Source organism: Amphiura filiformis, chromosome 10 (assembly GCF_039555335.1).
Source record: "Amphiura filiformis chromosome 10, Afil_fr2py, whole genome shotgun sequence".
NCBI classification, from domain to species: Eukaryota; Metazoa; Echinodermata; class Ophiuroidea; order Amphilepidida; family Amphiuridae; genus Amphiura; species Amphiura filiformis.
Window position 1 is genome coordinate 61,953,073 of NC_092637.1, and position 25,579 is coordinate 61,978,651.

The 25,579-nt window shown below is 35.9% G+C and overlaps 2 protein-coding genes across 2 annotated transcripts in view; both read left to right on the forward strand.

Moving 5' to 3' along the window:
• The first annotated feature begins 558 nt into the window (after positions 1 to 558).
• Positions 559 to 8,987, forward strand: LOC140162022 (uncharacterized). Its single transcript, XM_072185312.1, has 7 exons — positions 559 to 728; positions 2,181 to 2,397; positions 2,592 to 2,771; positions 4,004 to 4,130; positions 4,600 to 4,846; positions 7,454 to 7,788; positions 8,851 to 8,987. The coding sequence occupies exons 1-7, from the start codon at positions 559 to 561 to the stop codon at positions 8,985 to 8,987; spliced, it is 1,413 nt and encodes a 470-aa protein (XP_072041413.1).
• Positions 8,988 to 10,191: 1,204 nt separating this feature from the next.
• The window catches only part of LOC140162023 (uncharacterized), a 52,418-nt gene continuing 37,030 nt past the window's right edge, over positions 10,192 to 25,579 (forward strand). Inside the window, exons 1-6 of the mRNA XM_072185313.1 lie at positions 10,192 to 10,307; positions 17,056 to 17,200; positions 20,217 to 20,342; positions 21,123 to 21,245; positions 24,300 to 24,422; positions 25,324 to 25,446. Coding sequence (XP_072041414.1) covers positions 10,248 to 10,307; positions 17,056 to 17,200; positions 20,217 to 20,342; positions 21,123 to 21,245; positions 24,300 to 24,422; positions 25,324 to 25,446 — 700 coding nt within the window. The 5' untranslated portion in view covers positions 10,192 to 10,247. The remainder of the gene's footprint in view (positions 10,308 to 17,055; positions 17,201 to 20,216; positions 20,343 to 21,122; positions 21,246 to 24,299; positions 24,423 to 25,323; positions 25,447 to 25,579) is intronic.

Consider the following 25,579-nt stretch of genomic DNA (forward strand, 5'->3'; position numbering starts at 1 on the left):
ATATCCCTAAGCCTTTGAGTCAATGAGTGTGACGAATGATGTTGCAAGCTCTTTGCAAGTCTTGAAATTCCTGGGCCTCAAGGAAAAACAGATGATTAATTGTGTTTTCAACTGATTAAGTGTCCCTGGTAAAGAAGAAATAAAAGAATGCATCCTTATTACTTCTTCCAGATTGACGCTCTCTCGAGATGACCTTTCGTTGATATTTTGAGGTGTTCCATCGCCTTATTAACACCAGTTCGTGTGAATGGAATATGGTTGCTGGTATTAACTGCAAACTCGCAGTTGGTGAAGCTCTGCCATAGTTCTGGGTCAGTTTTATGGCATCAATGTGTGCGATGAATTCTGGAATGTTTTGAGCATAATCTAGCCTGGAATAGGCAAAGAAGAATTTGCAAAGATGCTCCGGTGATACCAAGTAGCGTTGCCAATTACCCCCATATAGCCTCTGGAAACCAATCCCGGCTTCATATACCATCCATGGCCACGGGTTGGAGACTTGGAGCTTGTTGACTATATCTTGGAGTCCACCTCGACTCGAAGCTGGTGAACTTCAACATGCATGTTGACACTGTGGCAAAGAAAGCCAATTCCATCAGAACCTTCCTCAGTAGAAAAATCGGCCACTGTGGACACAAGATCAAGGAGACCAGCTACAAAACCTTCATCCGCCCTCATACACAACGCAACATCAGAAAGATTGAGCAGGTACAGAGAAATTGTGCAAGGTTTGTCACAGGTATCTAAGATCGCTGCAGCAGTGTGGCAGCCATGGTTCAAGATCTCCAATTGCCCACCTGAGCTTGGCTACCAGACGTCTCCAAAGCAGGCTGGAGATGATGTATCGCATTCCGTTTGACTTCATCGACATCAGGTGGTCCCAGTACATGACTCCACTAGCTGCGAACACCAAAGGCCATGGTTCCCGCTTTCAAAATCCGCGATGCAGTTTGACAACTTCAAAGTTATACTTTCCACGCACTATCCGTGACTGGAACAGCCTGTTAACCGACCCAACTGCATCCTGTTTCTTTAAGGCCCCGTATCCATAGGCTGTTCCCTTGTGGCGTGTGCCCTTGTTCCGTGTTCACTTGTTCTCATGTGACCTGCCACACAGAAGTGACCGTAGCGGCCACTAAGCAAAACAAAGGTTCGTTGTCTGTGTGTCAGGTCACATGGGAACATGTGACCTGACAAGTGAACACGGAACAAGGGCACACGCCACAAGGGAACAGCCTATGGATACGGGGCCCAACGCTGTCAAGACTGTGTTGAAGGCCTGCTGGCAGCAATCACCTTACTGAACAGTCTTACTGGCACCTAAGGAGGAGCAGGAGGAGGACTAGCGCCTAACTCTTGTAGCTGTTTCTTGCAATTTAAGGATTCTATTTCCATTATAAATGTCTGGTGCGCTTCTGCAACGCCTGTCTTATCCCTGCAAGTTTCAGTCAGCTGCTTTATGCTGGCTACCAGGGTGTTGCGTACATCGGGTTGATCCTCAAAGAATTTCTCCAATCAGAGATCGAAGAGTGCCTAAAGAGTTAACTGGTGAGCTTCGATCGCTCAGTTGTAACGATTGTTATTTAGTTTTATTTACTAGCAATGTTCAGATAAACAGTTGTCTCAATGATAATACATTTGGTACCCAAACTCTTTGCACACATTATATTTAAAATAATGTTGAACACCAAATATCATACAGATTGGTTCAAAAATGTGGCAATTGAAGGATTGGTATTGTTCCAATCATAAATACGTTGTTATTATTGGAATCGTCATATGCCAAAACATATGGTTAGTCATCAAAAACATCTTCCTATGTCCATTGGTTCAAAAGTTATGGCATTTTACGTAAAAAAACCTGAAATATGGCGGCCATCTTGGATTTTTGCTAATTAAGAGTCTTTCTATTGCTCTTATTTTGTTTTCAATGATTCGTTGGCCCTTTTATGTGAGTTAAGATAGAATATAATAAATATTGTATGACATTTTGAATGAATAGTTATGGTTAATTGGTAATTTTTTTCTAAAAATTGGCGGCCATTTTGAAATTCAAAATGGAGGCTCTTAATGTTAATGGAAAAACTGGCAACCACCTTATTCTTAATCAGTGACGTTTTTAGATGTGTTTAAACATGGTTGCCAAGAATCTACCCAAAAATTTGCTTTTTTTACATAAGCCAACCGACTATTACGGCTGCTTGGTGCCAACGAGATTTAACCCGAGTACCAAACACAAGCGGATCAGATGTCACTCAAGCGGCAGTAGATTTGGTGGTCCAGAGTGGTATATTCACTGCAGATAATAACTTCCTGAGACGAATCGCTTGTGTGGAATCGAGGGATGGCACTGATCCTAACACATACCGTGCTGGATATGACGGTGGCATCTGGCAGGTAAGATGCATTGGGAGTTTAAAATACGAAAGGAAAAGACATTATTATAGAAGGCTTCAGAAAGAACATGAAAATCATTATACGTGACTATATGTTGAAATGAAATAACGTATTTCGCAACGTAACTATACGCATGTCAACAAACCGGTCATCTTAGATAATATCACTATTTGTTTTATCTGATTAAATTGTAGGTAGATCGCGACGCTTTTGAGAGCACACAGACTCAGAGCTTGTCCCAGATATTTCCGCAGATACAACAAGTTTTTGGAATCACCTGGCAGACAGTGCAATGGAGTGATCTACGTAAGCCGCTATACTCTGCTATTGCAGCGAGAATGTTTTTTCTGTACAACCAGTTCATCTTTCAACAGGTATACTTGGAATTTGCTACCGAAAAAGACATAAATCAAGCCACTAACTGCCCAATCATTAGCAACTACCCCTTTAGTCAATTTCACTCCAAGCTGCCCAGGTCCACCCTAATTAATATTCATGGAACCTGTAGTTACACTTATCACACCCTGTTCAGAGCTCAATCAATAGGGGATCAGAAGGGGATGATCGGGGGGGGGGCACTTAACACAAATGACCATACGGGTATGCTGCACCGGAAAGACCCCCTTTTCGGATATCACAGCTCCGAAAGACCCCCTATATTTGACCAAAATAGAGCTCTTGATTTTGATAATTTCAGATCTAAAAGACCCGAAAATTGCTCATTCCTCATATTTCTGTTTTTTAGGCGATTTTCAACCAAAAAGCCAAGAAAGACCTTGATTTTAACTGTTCGCAGCTCCAAAAGTCCCCATTTTATTTGCTCGCAGCCCGGTTCGCAGCTCCAAAAAGACCCCCTTTCTACCGGTACGCCGTCAGCTCCCAAAGACCCACCATTCAAAATTCTGGGGGAACATACCCACCAAAAATGTTTGATGTGCCCCCCCCCCCCAGGGCACATCCTTGGGTAAAATGTACTCATCATTTTTAACAGTGTACCTCTACAAGCAGCTGTTCCTATTAGAGCCCTTATATTTGAAATCACGGGGGAACATACCCACCAAATTTTTTGATGTGCCCCAGGGGGATGATTATATTTCCTTTTTGATACAGAAACTGGGTGTGTACATCCCCAACCCGGGGTCACTCGCAAATATTGGCACGCATCATGTGCCTGTCAATAGACCAATTTTTTCTGCAAATATGCCACCCAATGAACTCTTTTTTCAAAGGCTTACACTCAGTGCCATTATTAGTCTATTATACTTTATAGCCTTATAGTCTATATTGTAATGATTTTCTTGTCATTGCCTAATAATAATGATATAGCAGGTTAAGCAGCTTGTTAGAAACGATGCTACGAGTATGTTTCGTAATGGTTGTTTTGTCGTTTGCATGCTATATATATCTAACTAGTGCTGATATAGCAGGTCGATCAGTTTACCGGAAACGATACTACGAGTCTGTATTGTAATGATTTTCTTGTCATTTGCATGTAATACCTAACAGTGCTAATATAGCAGGTCAAGCAGCTTACTGGAAACTATTGGTGAAATACGACACATTGTTTTAGGAGTCAGTAGCGTAATGTGTTTCTTGTCGTTTGCAGCCAATACCTAATAGTGCAGCTGATATAGCAGGTCAGGCAGCTTACTGGACACGATACTATGATACCGGACAAGGCACCGGGACGGTATTTGACTTTATTGAGAGTGTGCAGGCGTGTGAAGATCAAGGTGAAAATCCATAAAGTACAAGTTAATGATCATAAGTCGTAATGTCAAAACACATTTTGCACACGTGTTCAGTGCCAAGTTTCCAAAGATGTTTATAAAACTTTCAGCTCAATATTGAAAACTAAACGAACCCTTTCGGATGGTATGACATTGTGGTACATTTCCTAAAATTCAACATAACTTGAGTTGAATTCTCATTTTTTTTTGGCTAAATGTGTTTAAACCACTTTGGATATTTCGCTACCAGCTCGTATTAACCTACGTTCCAGAACCAAGTTTTTTGGCGAATTAAGAGCGTATACAAAACAGGTCAGAAAAGAATTGAACACTTTGCTCTACTTTCCTGTGTAACATTCATTATATTACTACGCACACAACTCATTCTCTCCACAATCATTATAATGAACATTATAGTGCCAAGACGTGTGGGTTTTCCTGCTTGTAACTGTTTTCTACGTATATATAACAGAATGCGCTGTGGAAGGAATTGACTTGGCTTTTGTAATGGACGGTTCTGGAAGCATAGGTGATAACCCTTTTGTAACAGCAAAAAACTTTGTAATGAGAGTTGCTGATGGTTTTAACATTGGTCCTGATAACACGAGGGTTGGACTGATTCAGTACTCGGATTCAGATCCCGGACGACCTGTTATTGAGTTTGACTTCGATGACTATAGCACCAACGCGGACGTGGTAAACGCAGTTGACGCTATCCGGTTGGTTTCCCTTTTTAAGGTTTTGCTTTCATATAACCATGATAGGGGTAGTAATTCCCGGGAGTAATTCTGAGCTATCATTGTTTCATAATATGTTTAATTATATCATTGCGTTGAGACCTGTGGCGTAGCAAAGGCTCATTCAAACAATTCTCATGGATAAAATGGAGACGGCAAAGAGTAAAGTGTCAAAATATGGGGAAAAAATTGACAAATGGGGATGAAAATTTGGCTCCCCACCCCAACTAAAAGGCTGGATAGACCTTGGTTGTGTTTCACCGAGAGATGCGCATTATAGCGGCATATACTACAGTGCCCGATTTTATTTAATCTTTCGTGTTTTCCCGTTCTCGGTGTGCTGAAATAATCAATCAAAATGGACTATCATTGCATATCAATTGACATAGAATTTTCTAGTATTTACATTGCATATCGACGCATTTGGGCATAAGTATACCCGTAATCTTACCATAATGCTGTTCTTTGAGACAGGAATCGCTGTTTCGTTTGTAAGAATAATGTAGCCTTGAACATTGGAAGGAAGTTTACTAGAAGGAGTAAAGAGCAAAAATAAATAAATAAATAAATAAATAAATAAATAAATAAATAAATAAATAAATAAATAAATAAATAAATAAATAAATAAATAAATAAATAAATAAATAAAATAATAAATAAATAAATAAAATAATAAATAAATAAATAAATAATTAATTAATAAATAAAATAATAAATAAATAAATAAATAAATAAATAAATAAATAAATAAATAAATAAATAAATAAATAAATAAATAAATAAATTAATTAATTAATTAAAAAACAAAACAAAAATAAAACACGCGCAATAATGTTGGACCTTTTATTAGTGGTGGTTTAAGAATGGCTAATATAGTGATTCTTCAAATTTCTTAGGGAACCAGCTTATTTGATGCAGTATGATCTCCTGAGCATTTTTTTCATCCAAATCAGCCAGAAAATCAGTAGATACCGGCCAAAACAAGCATTTGAACGGGGGGTCTGTTGGGAGGGGGGTGTAGTGTCTGAAAGTCATTATTTTATGCCTGATTCTGTTAAAGTTGGTATTGATTTGTATGCAATTGATGTCTAGATTTCCATTTCTGAAAGTTACATAAAAATTGGAGTTGTCGCTTTCTTAAAATTGCCATTTTACGTCCAAATAAGGATAAGAGGGCGCTTCGCACAAATGATATTTAAAACGGACATTTCAGTGGCGTATTTATGAAGACAATCATAGGTAATACCTGCTCAAGAATTTGAGATTTACATAGTATGGTTTGATTTTGGCAGCCATTTGAATTTTTCATAGAACGCTGCCATTCAACTGTGCAGGGGTCAATGCACTTTTAAAATGTGTATGTTTCAATGGAAGCCTTCCTGAGAATACGAGAAATGGTGCCACGGTCAAACGAAAAGAAATATAATTATAATTGCCCAAATTCAAAATGACATCATTTAATTTTCCTGTGAAAAAGCTTGTGCATGTTTTATTCAAAGCGCCCTCACATCCTTTATTTTTGAACGTAAAACGAACATTTTAAGAAAACGACAACTCCAATTTTTATGCAACTTTCAAAAATGGAATTCTAGACATCAATTACATGCAAACCAACACCAACCTTAACAGAATCAGCCATAAACTGATGATTGTTGATGAAAATATTGATTTGCAGACCCCCTCCGTCCAAATACTTGTTTTGACCGGCACCTTCTCATTTTTTGGATGAAAAAGGTGTCAAAATGCTGGTTCCCTTTGAAACATCACCCCTTTTAAAGGCTGTTTAACCCACCCCTACTTATACATACACCTACTAATAAAACTCTCTTTCCTAAGTGTTGCATTGGCTCGGATAGCAACGTTTGCACAGTATTTTATGTGGGACATGAGAGCACATCAGACCTATCAAATTACATTCTGAAATCGGCGATATAAATACAAATTGTGTAAAAATTGAAAATTTATCTTTTCTTATTTTTCATATTTAAGGTGGTACTACACATACGAAACATACTACACCCATTGATAAATTTTGTGACTAATTTTGCATTTTTCTCAAAAAATAACAACACACTGGTAACAAAAGTTATGTATATTATAGGGGCAAGGAATCCAATCACTTCACTGAAATTTCAGTGATTCAAGACAAGTGGTTCATTTTAATATGTTAAGAAATGAGGTACAATCTAGCGGTACCTCTTTTCTTATCATAAATAACGTACCGCTTGTCTTGAGTCACTGAAATTTCAGAGTAGTAACTGGATTCCTTTCCCACTTTAAGTACATATCAATAGATTTATATATTTACTTCGAGGACTGTTAAACGTCAAAAATATCAATTTTTAAGAATTTGCCATAAAATTTGCATTATATCGCGAAATTCAAAAAGTCAAAATTATTTGACATCAGAAGGCCATTCTTCGTATTCAGAATGTAATATGTTTGATGTGCCCTCATGTCCCACAAAAATACTTTGCAAACGTTGCTATCTGATCCATTAACGGTTTTATAATTTAGTTGAAGTTGCACCTCTAGCACACGTCAAAACGTTGCTACAGCTTTTTGTGCCCGATATGCTTCTCTTTTCAGATACCAAAATGGTTCACTTACACTTACTGGAGGTGCCATAACTCACATGACAAACATCTTATTTGGACCATCACGTGGAGCTCGTCCGAGATCGTTGAATATACCACGTGTTGCAGTCGTAATCACCGATGGGAAAGCACACGATCCAGTCTTGGATCCAGCGAATGCCGCTCGCGATGCTATGATCACCATGTTTGCTATTGGGGTATCAGATTATGACCAAGGAGAATTGAATCAAATAGCCAACGATCCTGATGCACAATTCACCTTTACGGCGGATAATTTTGACGTGATTTCAAACATAAGGGCTCTAATGAGAACAGCTGCTTGTAGAGGTACACTGTTAAAAATGATGAGTATATTTTATCCAAGGATGTGCCCTCGGGGGTGGGGGTGGTTGTGGGGGTGGTGGCTGGCACATCAAACATTTTTGGTGGGTATGTTCCCCCCGGAATATTGAGGTGGTGGGTCTTTGGGAGCTGACGGCGTACCGGTAAAAGAGGGTCTTTTGGAGCTGCGAACCTGACTGCGAACAAGTAAAATGGGGTCTTTTGGAGCTGCGAACAGTCAAAATCAAGGGTCTTTCTTGACTTTCTGGTTGAAAATCGCCTGAAAAAACAGAAATATGAGAAATTTTTGGGTCTTTAGAGCTGAAATTATCAAAATCAAGGGGCTTTCGGAGCTCTATTTTGCTCAAATATAGGGGGTCTTTTGGAGCTGCAAAAAGGGAGGTCTTTCCGTATGGTCATTTGTGTTGAGTGCCCCCCCCCCGGATGAATAACTCAAGTGTTGATTTATAGGCCTATATAGGCAAGCCAGCGTAATGTTTAGGATTATAATAAATGAAACTACGACCCCCTGTACAGATCCAGTAAAACATTTACCCTAAGTTGGTCGCTGTAAACGACCCAGCAAACAGAAAACGTTTTACTAAAAACGTTAACATGTGTTGTTATAAATGGTATAAGGGTCGGTAAAGGATATGAAACCTTTCAAAAACATTGTAAAACTTTCTTTGAAAACTTTCTTCAAGACATTCCATATTTAAAGGAATTAGTCACATTTACAAAGAACATGTACGTGTTCTTTTTACATGAATGTTTGAAAGGGACAACTTTTATGTTATGGCCCTTATACGTAAGTTTAAAGAATTCCATTTTCCAAATATATCAGGTCACCTTCCTTTAAGTGTTGAAAAAATATTTTGCACATTTGTTAGCCAAACAATATTTTACAATAACGTTTTGACAAAGTGTTTAAAATATGTTTATTACCTGTTTCTATGTTTTAAAAACATGTTTGTATTTGGTGGGGACTCAACTATTGAGCAAAAGAGAAATTCCATTGAAAATAACACAGCATACTGTTTTATGTTATTTTTTTTGTCTCCACAATAGTGCCGGTAGTAGTTCCAATCAACATGCCCATTATTGGGGTATTGGATTTAGACGCAGTCCGTTACGCCTCGTATCCAATCCCACCGACGAGGATGATTACACTAAAACTAGAAACACCGTCTGAGAGGTATGGTTAATAATATCATCGAGATAATATCATTGTTTAATGCGGCCCATACACGATCAATTTTATTGATCAATATTGGGGACTGTTTACTATATCCTAGTAACTCAGATGTGTGTTTTATAACAAACTATAATTTATTCTATTCAAGTAGCGTACTTAAATAGAATACAATACATCTTTTGTTATACTATCTATAGGAAATATACTCAGCCATAACACTGAATACATTCAATAAGCTCTTCCACAGTGGATTGTTACGAGTCGTACTTGACTCAAGGCCAAAATCACCTTTTACCCGAACTCACACGAATGCCCAACATAAATACACTGTTTGATTAAGCTAACAAAATTTAAGTCTTTAATTGAAAGTAATATTATGATTGGTACAATATATGACAACAAATGCACATACAAAAATAATCACATAATCAAAATAATGTTTTAACTTATTAGTACTTAGCCAGCATTCTTGTTCTTGAAGATAACACAGTTCTTGCAATATGTTCTGGACGGCTGATGTATATATCCTTAATCACTTGTCCTGCGAAAATCAGCGAAGTCATTGTACACTTGCATTTATAAATCCTTGCGTATAAAATCCTCACATGAAAATGGTGCTGCTTTCTCCCAAATACTAAACTGCTTGCGTCGTTCTCCAAACACGTTTAAAACTCCTTGCGCCGTTCTTCAATAATAAACTCCTTGCGCAGTGCTCCAAATCTCTTTACTCCTTGCACAGTTCTCCAGACTTTAGAAGCTTTGAATCAGTTATCAGCATGACGACGAAGATCACAATAAATCCCTCCTTTTCGGGATGTCTCCACACTATCTTCTCCGTTCAGCGGCCAAACACTTAAATATAACACCTTCGCTATAATTCCAATGCTGATTCAATATTCAACTTTATGAATATATTGCTGCACCATACACACACAGCTCACTGCTTCATAATAATTAAATGTCTGTGTAATAAACATGTTGACATTTGCTTTTATTAATAGCCACTCTGTCATATTTCAACACTTCCTGTGTACTTTATATTACTGTGATCCGACGTAATGCGTATAAGTGTGAAAGATATGTAGGCTATAAAGGGCATAAGATCGTAGTCCAATTATGCATAAACATGAAAACATGATAATAATAACATGATAAAAATACTGGCTAACGGAATTAATATTACGTGGTTTTGTTTTGTTTTTTGTTCAAGGGAGCCAATGCATATTTTTCAACACAAATACCCAATCCAAATGCAGCACTATACGACTATATGTTAGAGACTAGTCCAGCACAACGTTACGATCAAGTTTTCGTTGACTTCAACAGCCAGGTATTTATATACACTTAGTACACAAAATAAGCTCGCGCAAAAATGTACATGTGACCCGTTCCCAAAAACACGGAACATGTATCTTTTTTTAAAGATTTTGATATAGCAGTAAATATCAGAAATAAAGCTTTAACACGAAAATGTTTTTTTAAACTTAAAAGTATACTTTAGTACTGAATGATGGGTAATAGAACGCTGCAAAATAATTAAAGACCATTCTAAACGTATTGTTGCTAACACCTTTTTAACATGTTTAGTGTATTATGGATAGTGTTTAATTGGGATTCCAGGTAAAAACCACATGTGTCTGCTCACGGTCAAAAAATTTTATTGCATGAGGCGAAAGGGCTTTGGTAGTAGGTTACAAAAAGTCACATCAAAAATTCCTCCGGAGCTTGTTGCCATAGCAACAGCAGATTTTATGATTTTAGCGGTTTTTGCTTATTTTGGGGTGAACATAAGAGAAAATATACACTTTTCTGAATTGCTCTTAACTTCAATTTGAGGTCACATCAAAAAAGCAACCTTATCACCATAAAGTACCATCTTTGCACTTTTTCCAGAGGCAAAAAATATTTCAATAATATTTCCCCATGTGCAATTTTAGGGATGGGCAACATTGACAATTTAGCACTTTTGAAAAATGACATATTTACCCTATCTTTGAAGTCAAAAAACTAATTTTGCTTGAGCACTCAGAATTATTTTCTCTTTGGTGGTACTTAAGCAGACATTGCCCCTTCCAAATCTGGTAAAAAAAACTCTGGGGCTATTTGTCCTGTAAAGCCAGTGTTGCCAGAAAGTTTGCCAATTTTCAAAAAATGCATTTTTCGAAATAATGCATTTTCTACATATTTTTATACGGCCAACTTAATTGAAATATTGACCCTTTGCGTACAAGATTTGACACACAACTGCTTCCGGAAGCAACACTGAAAGGCTGCAGAAGAGTCGTGTTCTGCAAAAACCGGTATTGCCAGAAAATCTGACTTTTTAAATCTATATTTCCAATAAGCGCATTTTACTACAGGCTCTAGGGGGGAGTTTGTGTACATGACTCTTTCATTTACCTTGCATTTTCATGTTATATATGCAAAGACCTTCAAAACAAGTTTGGGTAATAAGATCAGATCAAGTGCAATTAAAGATGGCGTCCAAAATGGCCGCCAAATAGGGGTTTCCATTAAAACACACTATAGCAACATGCAAATGATCTAATGATGAAAAAATATCGATGCAATTGATGTTTATATTCAACGGAAATAAATATGTGCCCATTTTGTTTCATTCGGCGTCCAAAATTCAAAATGGCGTTCAAAATGGCCGCCAGAATAGCATATTTCCATTGAAATACACTAGAGCAACATGAAATTGATATAATAATAAAGTATTTTCAATGGAGTGAATTTTTATAACTAAAAGAAATAAAATATGCACACAATTTGTTTCATTTGAATCTCTGCAATTCAAGATGGAATCCAAAATGGCCGCCAAATTAGGATATTTCCAGTTAATGTCCTAGTAATAATTATATACAAATAGAATTCATATCCGATCAGTGAGCCAAATGGAATAAGCAGTTTGATGCCATGATTAGGCCTACTTATTTGGAGAGTACAAAGCTGTATAGCATAGTGAACTTTAGTAGTTGTAGTCTAGTCAACGTTCCTATTTATAGCTGTAGCATATAGTTAACTATCTTTAATAATATAGCTATAGCCCAGATAACTTTTCTCAACATAGCTGTAGCCTATTCAACTTTCGTAACGTAGCTGGTATGTAGCAGAGTCAATTTTCCTAACTTCTGAGTGCTAGTACCTAAAATCTGTTTGCAAGGATGGATTCTGGCTAATAAAGCAATCCCACTTCCCACGATGTTTCGGTTGATGAGATAAAGTGCCCCCCTCCGGGGGTCGGTATGCTCCACTGGAATTTGGAGATGGTGGGTCTTTGGGAGCTGACGGCGAACCGGTAAAAGGGGGCCTTTCGGACCTGCAAACGGTTAGAATCAAGGGTCTTTCTTAGCTCTCTGGTTGAAAATCGTCTGGAATAACCTAGATAATGTAAGGAATGACCAATTTAGAGTCTTTTACAGCTGACATTATAAAAATCAGGAGTCTTTCAGAACTCTACTTTCGTAAAATGCATGTGTTTTTCGGAGCTGCGCGGTTCACACCATAGACCCTAGATATGAGTTTATAGGGTCTATGTCCAAATACAGGTTTTTTTCGGGTAACTGGTGATAGCACTAAGTACCAGCAATGGTACAAGTACCAGCAATGGTAAGAGAATGCGAGAGTCGGTGAAATACATAATGACCATGTTAACAAGAGGCCAAGGCTAGTTGATTGAGACACATTTATTTTATCATGTGACTAATCAATGTTATCAGAAATAATAGCCTAAAATCCATTCTAGCAATGTCCAGAGACAATTAAACTGTTCTTGGCGGATGTCGGATAACTGTAACTTTTGTAACATTTATGTTGTTATACTGAGATGCTTTTTGGTCTTGAGTCTTAGGATTCCGTTTTGATATTATTTCTAGAATGGATTTCATGGTATACTTCTTATGACATTGATTAGTCACATGATTATAAATGTGTCTTCATCAACCAGCTTCTTGGTAACATGCATGGTCATGGCTTTATTAGTAATACATAATCCATCCTTGCAAAACGATTACTAATATGGTAGGAAAGTGGACTCGGCTACAGTTACGTTACAAACGTTTAATAGGCTACAGCTATGTTGAAAAGGTTAACTAGGCTATAGCTATATTAGGAAAGTTAACTAGGGAAAAGCTATATAGGAACTTTGACTAGACTATACAGCTATGCTACGAAGTTGACTAGGCTACACCTCTGCACTCTCCATACTTTTCACCGAACTGAAAAGACAAAAGAAAAAGTCAAATTAAATGCAAAAACCTAGTTCTAAATGGCTTCAAATGGTTTTGATGGCTTGGTTATTTCAAAAGAAGTAACAAAATCAGTGATAGGTGACTGGTTGCTAGCTGTTCAAATGGATATATAATGGTATTTGGGTGACAGATTGAAAGGAAAATTAAGGAGTCTTTGGGTGACAGCAGTTTTTCATACTAGGTACCTGCAGGTAATATGGGACCATTAAGGACGTTTAGCTTATGTGCATAAAAACTATAGAAGATATGCCCAAAAGAGATTGTTATGATGAACAACCTGTCCTTTAAGATTAATAAAACAGGCAATGTTATCTTGTTTTTATGTTTGTTTGGACGCTATGACGTCAAAATGACGTCATCGTCAAGTGTCCCATATTACCTGCATGTGCAGGTAATATGGGACACTGTGTTATCTCTATGGTGAAAATCAAAATGTTCAGAAAATCACTCTTTTGTTCTAAAAACATTTTTGTTACATGATTTTGAATGTTAAATGCAAATTTCAACAAGAAAATTCAATTTTCTAAATAGTTTTGCTTTTCGCATTGACAATGCACACAATTTCCTATTTGTGTCCCATATTACCTGCACCCATTCAGTTGAAAATCAGAGAAAATAATCATTTATAAAGGAAAGTGCCACTTTTCAGTGGAATTTTACCTGCTGATAAGCTTAACCCATCACCTAAAGATCATAAAAAGTGACAAATGCACCCTCAGTACCAGAGTATTTGGATACACAATCATAAAATGTGGCGTCATTGATTTTATATCAGGCCAAAAAAACGACGTAAATTTTTGGGCAATTTCACTCTTTTGGCATTGATTTCCAAGAGTTTGATACACAGACTCCAAAACTGCATTTCTAGAAGCACAATTGATGTCTCTAAACACTTAACAAATCAACTTAAAGTGTGTACCTTCTCTAAGCTACTTAAAATGAAAACAGGTGTCCCATATTACCTGCTGTCCCATATTACCTGCAGCTACCCTATCTGGCAACACCAAGCCCAAGTTTCAAAACCTGTATGAGATCGTGCTAGCATATAGTACAGATAAAGCTAGATAAAATAACGATAACAGTTAAAATAATTAAATAAATTTAATTATGTAAAGTGCACTTATTGGAAATATAGATTTAAAAAGTCAGCTTTTCTGGCAATACCGGTTTTTGCAGAATACGACTCTTCTGCTGCCTTTAAGTGTTGCATCCGGATGCAGTTGTGTGTCAAATCTTGTATGCAAAGGGTAAATATTCCAATTAAGTTGGTCGTGTAAAAAGTTATATGAGTAAATATGTAGAAAATGCATTATTTTGAAAAATGCAGTTTAAAAAATGGGGAAACTTTCTGGCAACACTGGAATTTGAGAGATACCAATGAAACAAATTGTGCACATATTTATTTCCTTTGGTTATAAAAATTAATTCCACTGAGAATACTTTATTATTATATCAACTTCATGTTGCTCCAGTGTATTTCAATGGAAATAGGCTATTCTGGCGGCCATTTTGGACGCCATTCTGAATTTTAAAAATCCGAATGAAACAAAATGGGCATATATGTATTTCCTTTGATTAGAAACATATTGTATCAATATTTTTTCATCATTAGATCATTTGTATGTTGCTATAGTGTGTTTAAATGGAAAATCCCTATTTGGCGGCCATTTTGGACGCCATTTTTGATTGCACTTGATCTGATTTTCTTACTCAAAATTTTTGAAGGTCTTTGCATAATTTATATAACATGAAAATGCAAGGTAAATTTCTGAAAGAGTCATGTACACGAACTCCTCCCTAGAGCCTGTAGTAAATGCGCTTATTGGAAATATCTATAAATTTAAAAAGTCGGATTTTCTGGCAATACCGGTTTTTGCAGAACACGACTCTTCTGCAGCCTCTAAGTTTTGCTTCCGGAACCAGTTGTAGGTCAAATCTTGTACGCAAAGGGTCAATATTTCAATTAAGTTGGTCGTATAAAAAGTTATTATGAGAAAATATGTAGAAAATGCATTATTTCGAAAAGTGCATTTTTTTTTAAAGTTGGCAAACTTTCTGGCAACACTAGCTTTACAGGACAAATAGCCCCAGAGTTTTTTTACCAGATTTGAAAGGGGCAATGTCTGCTCAAGTACCACCAAAGAGGAAATAATTCTGGGTGCTCAAGCAAAATTAGTTTTTTGACTTCAAAAATAGGGTAAAAATGTCATTTTTTCAAAAGTGCTAAAATGTCAATGTTGCCCATCCCTAAAATTGCACATGGGGAAATATTATTGAAATATTTTTTACACCTGTGAAAAGTACAAAGATGGTACTTTATGGTGATAAGGTTGCTTTTTTAATTTGACCTCAAATTTTAAATCAAGAGCAATTCAGAAAAGTGTATATTTTCTCTTATTTTCACCCCAAAATAAGCAAAAACCGCTAAAATCATAAAATCTGCCGTTGCTATGGCAACAAGCTCCGGAGGAATTTTTGATGTGACTTTTTGTAACCTACTACTAAAGCCCCTTCGCCTCATGCAATAAAAAAAATTTGACCGTGAGCAGGTACATGTGGTTTTTACCTGGAATTAAAACCATTTAACCATTGGTCATGTTGGTGAACTTCTAATGTTGACAAATTGATAGCAAGAATGTGTTTAATTAATTAATTAATTAATTAATTTATTTATTTATTTATTATGCTTCATCACTGGCTCATATACAATTACAAAGACAAAAATATTATATATAAATATCGCACATACTAATCACGACAAAGTAAATAGAATAAAATGCCAGCGAAAAGAATGGGACAAACAGGTGCAAAATCACCTCGATTTTTGAAAACAATTTATGGGAAGAAAAAAAACCAAAAAACAAAAACAAAAACAAACAAAAACACCATCACAGCCCCATCCCAAATTAAATAAGCCTGCAATTTGAGCATCTGCAGTAAGAGCTCCAAAGATATTCAAAGAACAAAAAATTTGAGTAAAATGAGAATTCAAAAATTCAACCACCCCGGATTTGAAGGAAGAAAAGGAACCGGCTGTCCTTGTAGACAAGGCAGCTGATTCCAAAGCTGCACAATGCGATTAAAATAAAAAGTCATGTGCGCTTCGGTTTTGCAACGTTGAATTTTTATTAATGGTCCAATGGGTATTCAATTCAATTCAATTCAATTCAATTCAATTCAATTCAATCAATACTATTTTAAAGATTTAATGATTATAAGCAGTCGTTTTGTTCTGTTTTATGTATAGAATAATTTTGAATGCAGCTTAGGTAATTCCCAGACATCATAGACTTTGAGGGCCAGTCGTAAAAAAGATGACGGTCAGTCTATTATTTTTCCTAGTTAGAGAATCAGGCTAGGGCTAATTTAAAACATCATAGCTATCGGTAAGATCTAAATCGTTCATTTGAAGAGCAAATTTAGGACACATCTTTATGGAACTTTTTTGGTAGTGTGATATCTACAGATGCAGACAAACGGTGTTTGCTGCATATCTATCTGTCATGATTCAATAAACATTTGAACAGAATTTTCTCGTGCTGTTGGGTGCCGCACCGAATTGCCTTCACTTCAGCTATCACATTAATTTATTTTCGACGTCATTGGAATGTTTTGTTTATTCTCTAAACTATTTTGCTTAAATCTGACTAAACCTGTACTAATTTCTTTCTTTCTTTCTTTTTCTTTCTTTCTTTCTTTCTTTCTTTCTTTCTTTCTTTCTTTCTTTCTTTCTTTCTTTCTTTCTTTCTTTTTCTTTCTTTCTTTCTTTCTTTCTTTCTTTCTTTCTTTCTTTCCTTTCTTCCTTTTTATTAATTTTTAATGAAGGCAAATATGGCAGGAGCAACAGACGTCTTTGCTACGATTGCGAACAAGGCGACTGCAATTTCTGGTACAAATACTGATACCAGCTACAATCTTGTGGGAGAAGAGGGGAACACTCTTATACCTGTACCGACCATACCGCCGCAGGGTAAGACTAGGAAACGAACTTTAGCTTTCAACCACAGGCGTCATTAAAAGGTGTATAAGAACACAGAGTTTAGGGACAAACAAGTATTTGTCAAAAATGTGCTTAAGGGATCTGGAATGAGCGTTTTGAGCGTTTCGACAGCATTTTTGTGGGACATGAGAGCACATCAGACCTATCACCGAATTGCCTTCACTTCAGCTATCGCATTAATTTATTTTCCACGTCATTGGAATTTTTGGTTTATTCTCTAAATTATTTTGCTTAAATCTGACTAAACCTGTACTAATTTCTTTCTTTCTTTCTTTCTTTCTTTCTTTCTTTCTTTCTTTCTTTCTTTCTTTCTTTCTTTCTTTCTTTCTTTCTTTCTTTCTTTCTTTCTTTCTTTCTTTCTTTCTTTCTTTCTTTCTTTCTTTCTTTCCTTCCTTTTTATATATTTTAAACAAATAATCATATTACCTTTACTTTACTTTTTTTTTTATCTTATGGTACGACAACTGCTCCTATGGATGTAGTTTACACACAATGGAAAGTATTTGTTTATAGGGTGCTTGTGTGATATCATGAACATAATATCCACCTCAAATACAAAATAACGGAAAAAATACAAATAATAAATATGTTTACGAATCAATGAAACTAAAGTAGAGACTTTACAAAGCTTCTCGCATTTCTTGTAAGAAATGCAAAAAGGTTTGTTTGAACACGTAAGTAAAAAGTAAGTAAAAAGGCAAACACAAACCTTGAATTAAGTTTAATTTTAATAAATATGTTTCAGATATGGTGTCTTTATTGTGCATGTGTACTCATTCAAAATACTGGTGCCAAGTTGACAAAACTGAAATTGCGTATACCGCCGTAAAACACTCATAGATATAATGGTGAATACTATTCTTTTTTTACACACGGGGCAACTATAATTGGGTATAGCATTTAATAAAAAACCCTTTAAAAAGGGATGTACCGGGACAGGAATGATTTCATGTGAAGATTATATAACAAAAAGTAGATCACAGTGATTCCTTTACAATGTACCCATTGCCAATAACTCATCCAAGTTTGTGCCATCAATTCACCAACACCTTTTATAACATTCCAGAAATATTTGTTTTATTGTATTTTCTTTTTTAAAATATAAATATACAGTAAAAATAATTTTTAAGTGTAAAGATTGTGGTTGTTTGAACATTTTGAGCCAAGTTCCATTTGTTGCTATTCTTTCAACATCAGTCTTTACGTTGTTACATAAATTTGAAAAAAGATGGAATAGATTCCAAACATTTGGTACCAAATGTGATCCCTTCTGCATCCTCAAGAATTTCGGAAGCTAATTCATTGGCGATTTTGCCCAATAGTTTATGTTACACTCTGTTTTGTATTCTCTCTCACACTATACTTACGTCAAAACTGTCAATATATAGTATAATTGTGATTGCACAAATTTGTAAAAGCAAACAACATTCGCATCTTTTAGTATATATTAATTCATAACAATCTGGTTTGAAAATTTAAACACACAGAATGTTAAACACTATATCAAGAATAATTATTTTTGGAATATATAAACAACAAATATATTTAATATAGGCCTACACATACTGAAACCCAATGTTATTGTATTAATTTTGTTTATAGCATGGTTAAAGACTAGTGATATATACGTAGGAACATAATTCGTTACATCTGCACCAAAGCTACATTTTACTGATTTCTGATTTTTCTGTATATCATCATAATATTATAGACAAAAATATATGAAGTTAATCAACTTATCCAAAAGAAGGTAATTGTTTATCATGTGTGCAAATAGCTTTTGATACCAGACTTTTGATTAAGGGCATAACATACACCCTCTTCTATCCTAACATATTATTATTATCATGTGAAACTCCTAAATGTAGAACCAATTGTCCTGCCAATTATTCTCTATCTCCCACCAACTGCCAATTAATTTTCATGTGTAAGTTTTCAGGAATAGATGTGTAATGACATCAAAACATTTTCATTAACCTATAGCAAGATCGCTGCTAGATAACCTTGACCCTGCTTGAAAAGCACTATGACATGATGACCACACACTGACACATTTACTGAGTATTTTATTGTCCCCTGCACTTTATACTCTAATAAGGTCAATGTGCATGGTAAGAGGACCAGCGAATTTGCCCAATTTTCAATTTAGAAAGAAAGTTCCTAAAATATATACTGATTTTACCTTAGTCATGCAAAATCAACACAAAACTTCTGCTTTCTTCACACACCAATTTTGGTATTTCTATTTGCTATGACAACTTGATCATTTTTTGACAGTATTTTCTGTTTTATTCATAAACTATCAAATAGAAAGTTAGAAACAACAACAAACTTGAACCAATTAATAAGTACCGTGGCCAGCTTTGCTGGCCCCGGTACAAAAACACTTTCAACACTTACCCTGTATGGTTTTGTTCCACAATATTTGTAACTAATAATCTCTCTCTCTCTCTCTCTCTAGGTGCCATATCCTAAGACGTTGGCGATCATGTCATGCCACAATTCTCTGTTATAAGCTATCTCCAGAATCTTCCAGAAGCTCTGTCGCTTTATGTTCAGCTCCCCTTTCTTTTAGCCAGTCTTTCAGATTTGATAACCACATCTTCCTGCCTCTGTTCCTTGTTCCTTCTATTCTTCCTGTCAATACTAGGTTCTTGAAACCATCCTTTCTGAGGATATGACCAAGGAATTCGAGCTGCTTAACTCTGATTTCACGTAACAGCTTCCTGTTCACTAATAATAGTACAGTCAAAAGCCATTATTTGACTCAGGAAACAAAATTCAATTCAATGAGAACATTGTGCGATTATGTGCGTGGAAAACCCGGGAATATCTTCATTTATTTTGCGAAATATGGAATTACAAGAAGGTAATTCATTTCGCACGTCCATGTTCCCATTTTGTGGTGACCTTTTGTAATAAAATTGTGATTTGTAAAGTAGTAAATTAGTAGATAATACCAACTATTACCATTTTTGTCCCTCAGAATTTCCCTGCGGACCCAGCACGCCGTGTCTAAATGGTGGAAATTGTGTATTCAGTCCTGGAGGGAGTGCTAGTAACTACATCTGCCAATGTCAGTCGTGTTATACGGGACAGAGGTGTGAGATAGGTAAGTAGTCTACACAAGTGGTGTGTTGATAAGTGCACACATACCCCCACACCCCCACTCACACCCCTCACACCCCGTACGCGGGCGCCCAATTACATACCCAGTAAACACAAAATACACATGATTTGGTAAAAACCTTTAATAACATTTATTAAATGTAGTTAAAGACCCATTCAGTGATCCCAGCGCAAGTGTAAAAAAAAATAAAATTGTTTATAAATTGCTTAAAAGTGAAGGATAAGTCATTCAAATTGTCATTTGGTATTTTCGAAATGACAAATTTGGCAAAAACGAAGAAAAAAGCAGTACTGACGAAGTTGAAGCCCCATTCAAATACATGTTATTAATTTATACACTGTCAGTATCTAAATTACAGATTCATGTAAAATGTCATATTTTGTCTTAAATACACGGCTTTCGGCTGAATTACTCGCAGGCTATGTTAGCACATCTATAACAATGACAAAGGTACCAAAATCTGAATTTCGATGATTTTTACGATCGTCCGGATGAGCAAATCACTGAATGGGTCTTTAAATAAGTACTGGGGCTGATCAAATATTATTTATTGTGGATGTGCGTATGTGGAAAACTGAAATTTCACATCAAGTACAAAATAGAATGAATGTGTGATTTGTACAACTCGAATTTATGTTGGCATTTCTTGAAATCCGAAGCCGACGAATTGCTAATATCACGTGTTTATGTTTTGGTTAGGATATCTCTGCTCTGATCTTGGCTTGTAAGTTGTAATTTTGACTGTAATTGTTATATTTACAGATAATAGCGGATGTGCCAATCTCGCGTGTCAGAATGGAGGTCAGTGCACACCTTTTCCTAATTCATGTAGTCAAGCCTACTGCAGCTGTCCAGCATGTTTCTATGGACGCTTCTGTGAAAATCGTAAGTGGGAAGGGTTGCAATTTCTCGCGCTGATGATTCCTTCTATGCGTAACACCTAACAAAATTAGATGAACTTATCAATATCTATGCTCTATATGATCCCCTTGGGGTTATTCCTGGTTGAATGTGTACTGGAATGTGCCACGGTGCCTTTTCAGGAATTTTGGTATATCGATGGGTGGATTTTCAGTAGAGACAAATTGGCTAAAATTCCCTTAAGGATACACACTCTTGAATTCCATCCAACTTGTCCATGTTTTACATTTTTGCATATTGATGAAGTACATAAATGTATTCAACACTTCAGATTTTCAATTTGCAAAATTTGTGCCTAAAAAGTGCTTTTAAAATGATTTTAGTATATTAATTTTTACCCTACATAGATGTTGTTTACAGTTGCTAGGTGAGGGCAATTGGGATTGCCAGACCAAGCCATAAACATTTCTAAGACAGCTGCGCACAAAAATCCCTCTCATTCACAATATGTATTAACACAAGGCAAAGAAAATCCATAAAAATCAATATATTCAGACAATGACATAACACCAGCCCTGTTTCAGCATTATTGAACACCATCCCACAATTCACCTGCTTTTGACACCTCTTGATCTAAATAGCAGTGTATTATAATACATGTTAGTTTGTCACACATCAGAGGATGATTTAAGGAAGCCCCATCATGCACTGTAAAAGTGTTATCACTAGAGTTTCAACTGCCACTTTACTTTTCAAATCCCATTGAACTCTGTGCAAAAGATGTTGTTTTAGAATTGCCCGTGTGTCATTATTACTTGGTCGATTTCAGATCTAAAGTGATGTATGCATGAAGGATAATTCACACCTTCTGTAGATAACATAAAATGTGAAATCGACTGGCATTTTGAATGTGTATTTATTGTAAATATATCAGTCCAAATTCAAATTTAACCATGCACGTGTGTATGCAGTGGGCGGGCAGTGGTGTCATGTTCACTCACACAGCTGTGCTAACCGCAAGACTTGCTGGGAAGTGCTTAAATCATCCTCTGGTCACACATCAGCACACATGTATTGACTGCATTGATTTGTGGGAAGTGCTTTGACTTGAAAGATTAGGCTCTTCACCAACCTTCAAAAGAATTCATTACTGCACTGTTGTATGCATGGCTAGTTGTCAATAGTGTGACTTGTAAATGAGGCTTTTGTGTGGGTCAAATACTTGAGGTCAATTATGGGCACCATTTTGAAATCAATGTGCTTTTAATGACTGGAGACATTTGAGATTTGGTCTATTTTACCTGTTCTTGAACCTGAATATGGATATAATATAAAGGATGTATACATTTTGCTTGGGATATAAATGGTGAGTACAATTGTGATGGTAAACTTAGAACTGATTTGACACATAATGGCAAAACAGGTACCTGAATCACAAAAAATGATTGAAACGGAAGCTTTTGAAAAAGTGTGTGATTTGGCAGAATGGTGGCAAGAAATGTTACTATTTTTCATCACTGCTGTAGTTTGGACATACAAACTTTGTACCTATGGCTTAAGTAGGATTCAGTGATATATTGCAGCTAGTTTAAAATAAAAAATATGGGTCAAGAAAGAAAATAGAAGAACTTTAATGAATAAGCTTATGGCCAAATGTGGAGCACTGAAAATTTACGTTTTCTAGAACTTGTAAATTATATTTCGGAGGTTCATATACCAAAGTTTGATAGCAAGAATGTAATTGTGGAATGTTTGACATATGCCTACAATTTGGTAGAGCAATCGGTGTGAAGTATGGTATGATATCAACGGGCCAAAAATAAAATAGCGAGTGGTGATAACGCGGACCCAAGTCATAGGCTTCCAGTGAAAATCTGATTAAGGCTATACAAATAACAATGGGAAAATAATAATATATAAACATTTACCTTTAAGATGAGGTATAACTTTTATTTTTCCGATGATTATTTCTGGGCCAAATTTGATACTTAAAAGGTTGGTCTGAACCCTGGAATTATGAAAACTTTCGGGCCTCATAACTGCTAAATTATTAGTCTAAAGAATATAAAAGTATACATTTTTAGAATGGAAATGACTTGATGAATTCATCTGTGAGGCCCAATTTGGGCCAAAATGCTCATTTTTGGAGAAAATCCTAAAAAACGGTTTTTTTTGGCCCAAATTTTTTTCGTGCAACGTAACAAACAAATTGTTTGGCCAAAAATTTTTTTTATTAATTTTTAAAAACTAGATAAAAATATCTAGGGAGCGTTTTTTCATTCTCAAAGTTGGTCAAAATTCAAAAAAATAAAAAAACGCTCCCTAGATATTTTTATCTAGTTTTTAAAAATTAATAAAAAAAAATTTTTGGCCTAAACAATTTTTTTGTTACGTTGCACGAAAAAATTTGGGCCAAAAAACCCGTTTTTTGGGATTTTCTCCAAAAATGAGAATTTTGGCCCAAATTGGACCTCACAGATGAATTCAGCAAGTCATTTCCTGTCTAAAAATGTATACTTTTATATTCTTTAGACTAATAATTTAGCAGTTATGAAGCCCGAAAGTTTCCATAATTCCAGGGTTAAGACCACCCTTAACTCTCTTCACGCGGGTGTCGACTGCAGACGACATGTTTCAAAAAAAAATTCAAAATTCAAAAATTTCAGAAATTTAAATTTTCATGACCATATTTGGAATCAGCATGAAAAATGCATTAAAATGAATACAAACAAGCCTAGTATTGGTTCAGTAGTTCTTAAGATAGCTCTTGATATTTTGAGAAAATATTTCAAAACTTCAACTTTTTCCGTGTAAGCGCATGACTAGCACGCAGAGCATTAATGTGGCAAATTCATCCCATTTTTTTGCTCAAAACCTCAAAAGAGGCAGTAACCTTAAAAGCACCCAATTTGGTGAAATTGCTTTTGGGTGTATTTTGTGAACTATTGGTGTACAGATGGGTTGCAGCACAAATTAGGTGCAGACAAAGTCGGTATAGCAGCCGATCGATGATGATAATGATGATAGTGCACCATTTCCATTCACTAATCGCAGTGCTTGAATGATTTATATTTTAAGGAATCAACGCCTGTTCCAACCATCAATGTCAAAATGGTGCAATGTGTGTGAGCCCTCAAGGCACCTGCCGCGACTACCAATGTCTTTGCTCCGGATGCTTCACAGGATCGTTTTGTGACAATAGTAAGTACATGTAGCTAATTAATTGTTTCAACAAATTCCCATGCTTAACTCAATTTGGCCACAGTATGGACTTGGTTGGGTTTTGTATTCATATATTCAATTCTCCAGTGGCGTAGCATGAGTCATTGGGGGGAGGGGAGGGGGCACAGGACTGATTTGGCGACACTGGTTTAGATTCCGGGTTCAGATTGAGGTGGCAACCCACCAAACACAAAACGTTTTCGATATCATTCGCAAAAGGTTAGAAAAGGTTGCCAGAAAACGTTTAAATGTCGGGTTATGTAAACGGTATATAAAGAGAATAAAACGTTTTCATAACATTCAAAAACATTTTTTGATAACTTACTGCAAATATTCTAACATAATATTATTTAAGTGTTGACAAAATATTTGGCAAAAATGTTTGCACAAAAATGTTTACAATAACATTTTGAAAACATTTAAAAATATTTTTGTAGTGTGTTTTCATACAAAACGTTTTAAAACGTTTTCATGACCTTTATATAACCCGACATTTAAATATTATTAAAACGTTTTTATCAAAACCAGAAACCCAACATATAGCCTATTTAAAACGATTAAAAAGCATTTTGTGTTTGCTGGGAATGACCGTTTTTTTTTCAGCCTATCTGCAAAAGCCCAATCGAACGCTAATCTGCATCATAAGCTTCAGCGAAATTTTTTTTTTTTCGCTCGTAGCAATTAGCTACAATGCACTAATTTAAATGGAATCTTTCTCTGAGTGGCACTCATGCCCTTATATCGCTACGCCATTGTAATGTCATTTACATCTTTTACCTGTCTCTAAACCGAGGAATAAATGGGCATCCGCGTACCCGCAAATGCTGCGAAAGTGAACAGACTCGTTGTCAATTGCAATGATATTTACATTCCTTTACAGCTCTACCAAATCCTTGTAATCTTAACCCATGTCAAAATGGAGGCATATGCTCACCAGGTACTAACTGTTACTCATACCAGTGTCAGTGCGCCAACGGATTCTCTGGAGCTAATTGTGATATTGGTAAGTTGTAACTACGGTGCGGGCGTTTGTAGGAACGTAGAGTAGAAAATGAATACAATAGAAACACCATAAAACACAAACAAATGCTTTACATAAGGAGCTACCATACTATATGTACTGATACACCCAACAC

Coding starts and splice junctions, on each gene's coding strand:
- LOC140162022 (XM_072185312.1), top strand. CDS start 559: ATGCATGTTGACACTGTGGCAAAGAAAGCCAATTCCATCAGAACCTTC. Junction 4,131..4,599: donor GCAGGCGTGTGAAGATCAAG/GTGAAAATCCAT, acceptor TATATATAACAG/AATGCGCTGTGGAAGGAATT. Junction 4,847..7,453: donor AACGCAGTTGACGCTATCCG/GTTGGTTTCCCT, acceptor TTCTCTTTTCAG/ATACCAAAATGGTTCACTTA.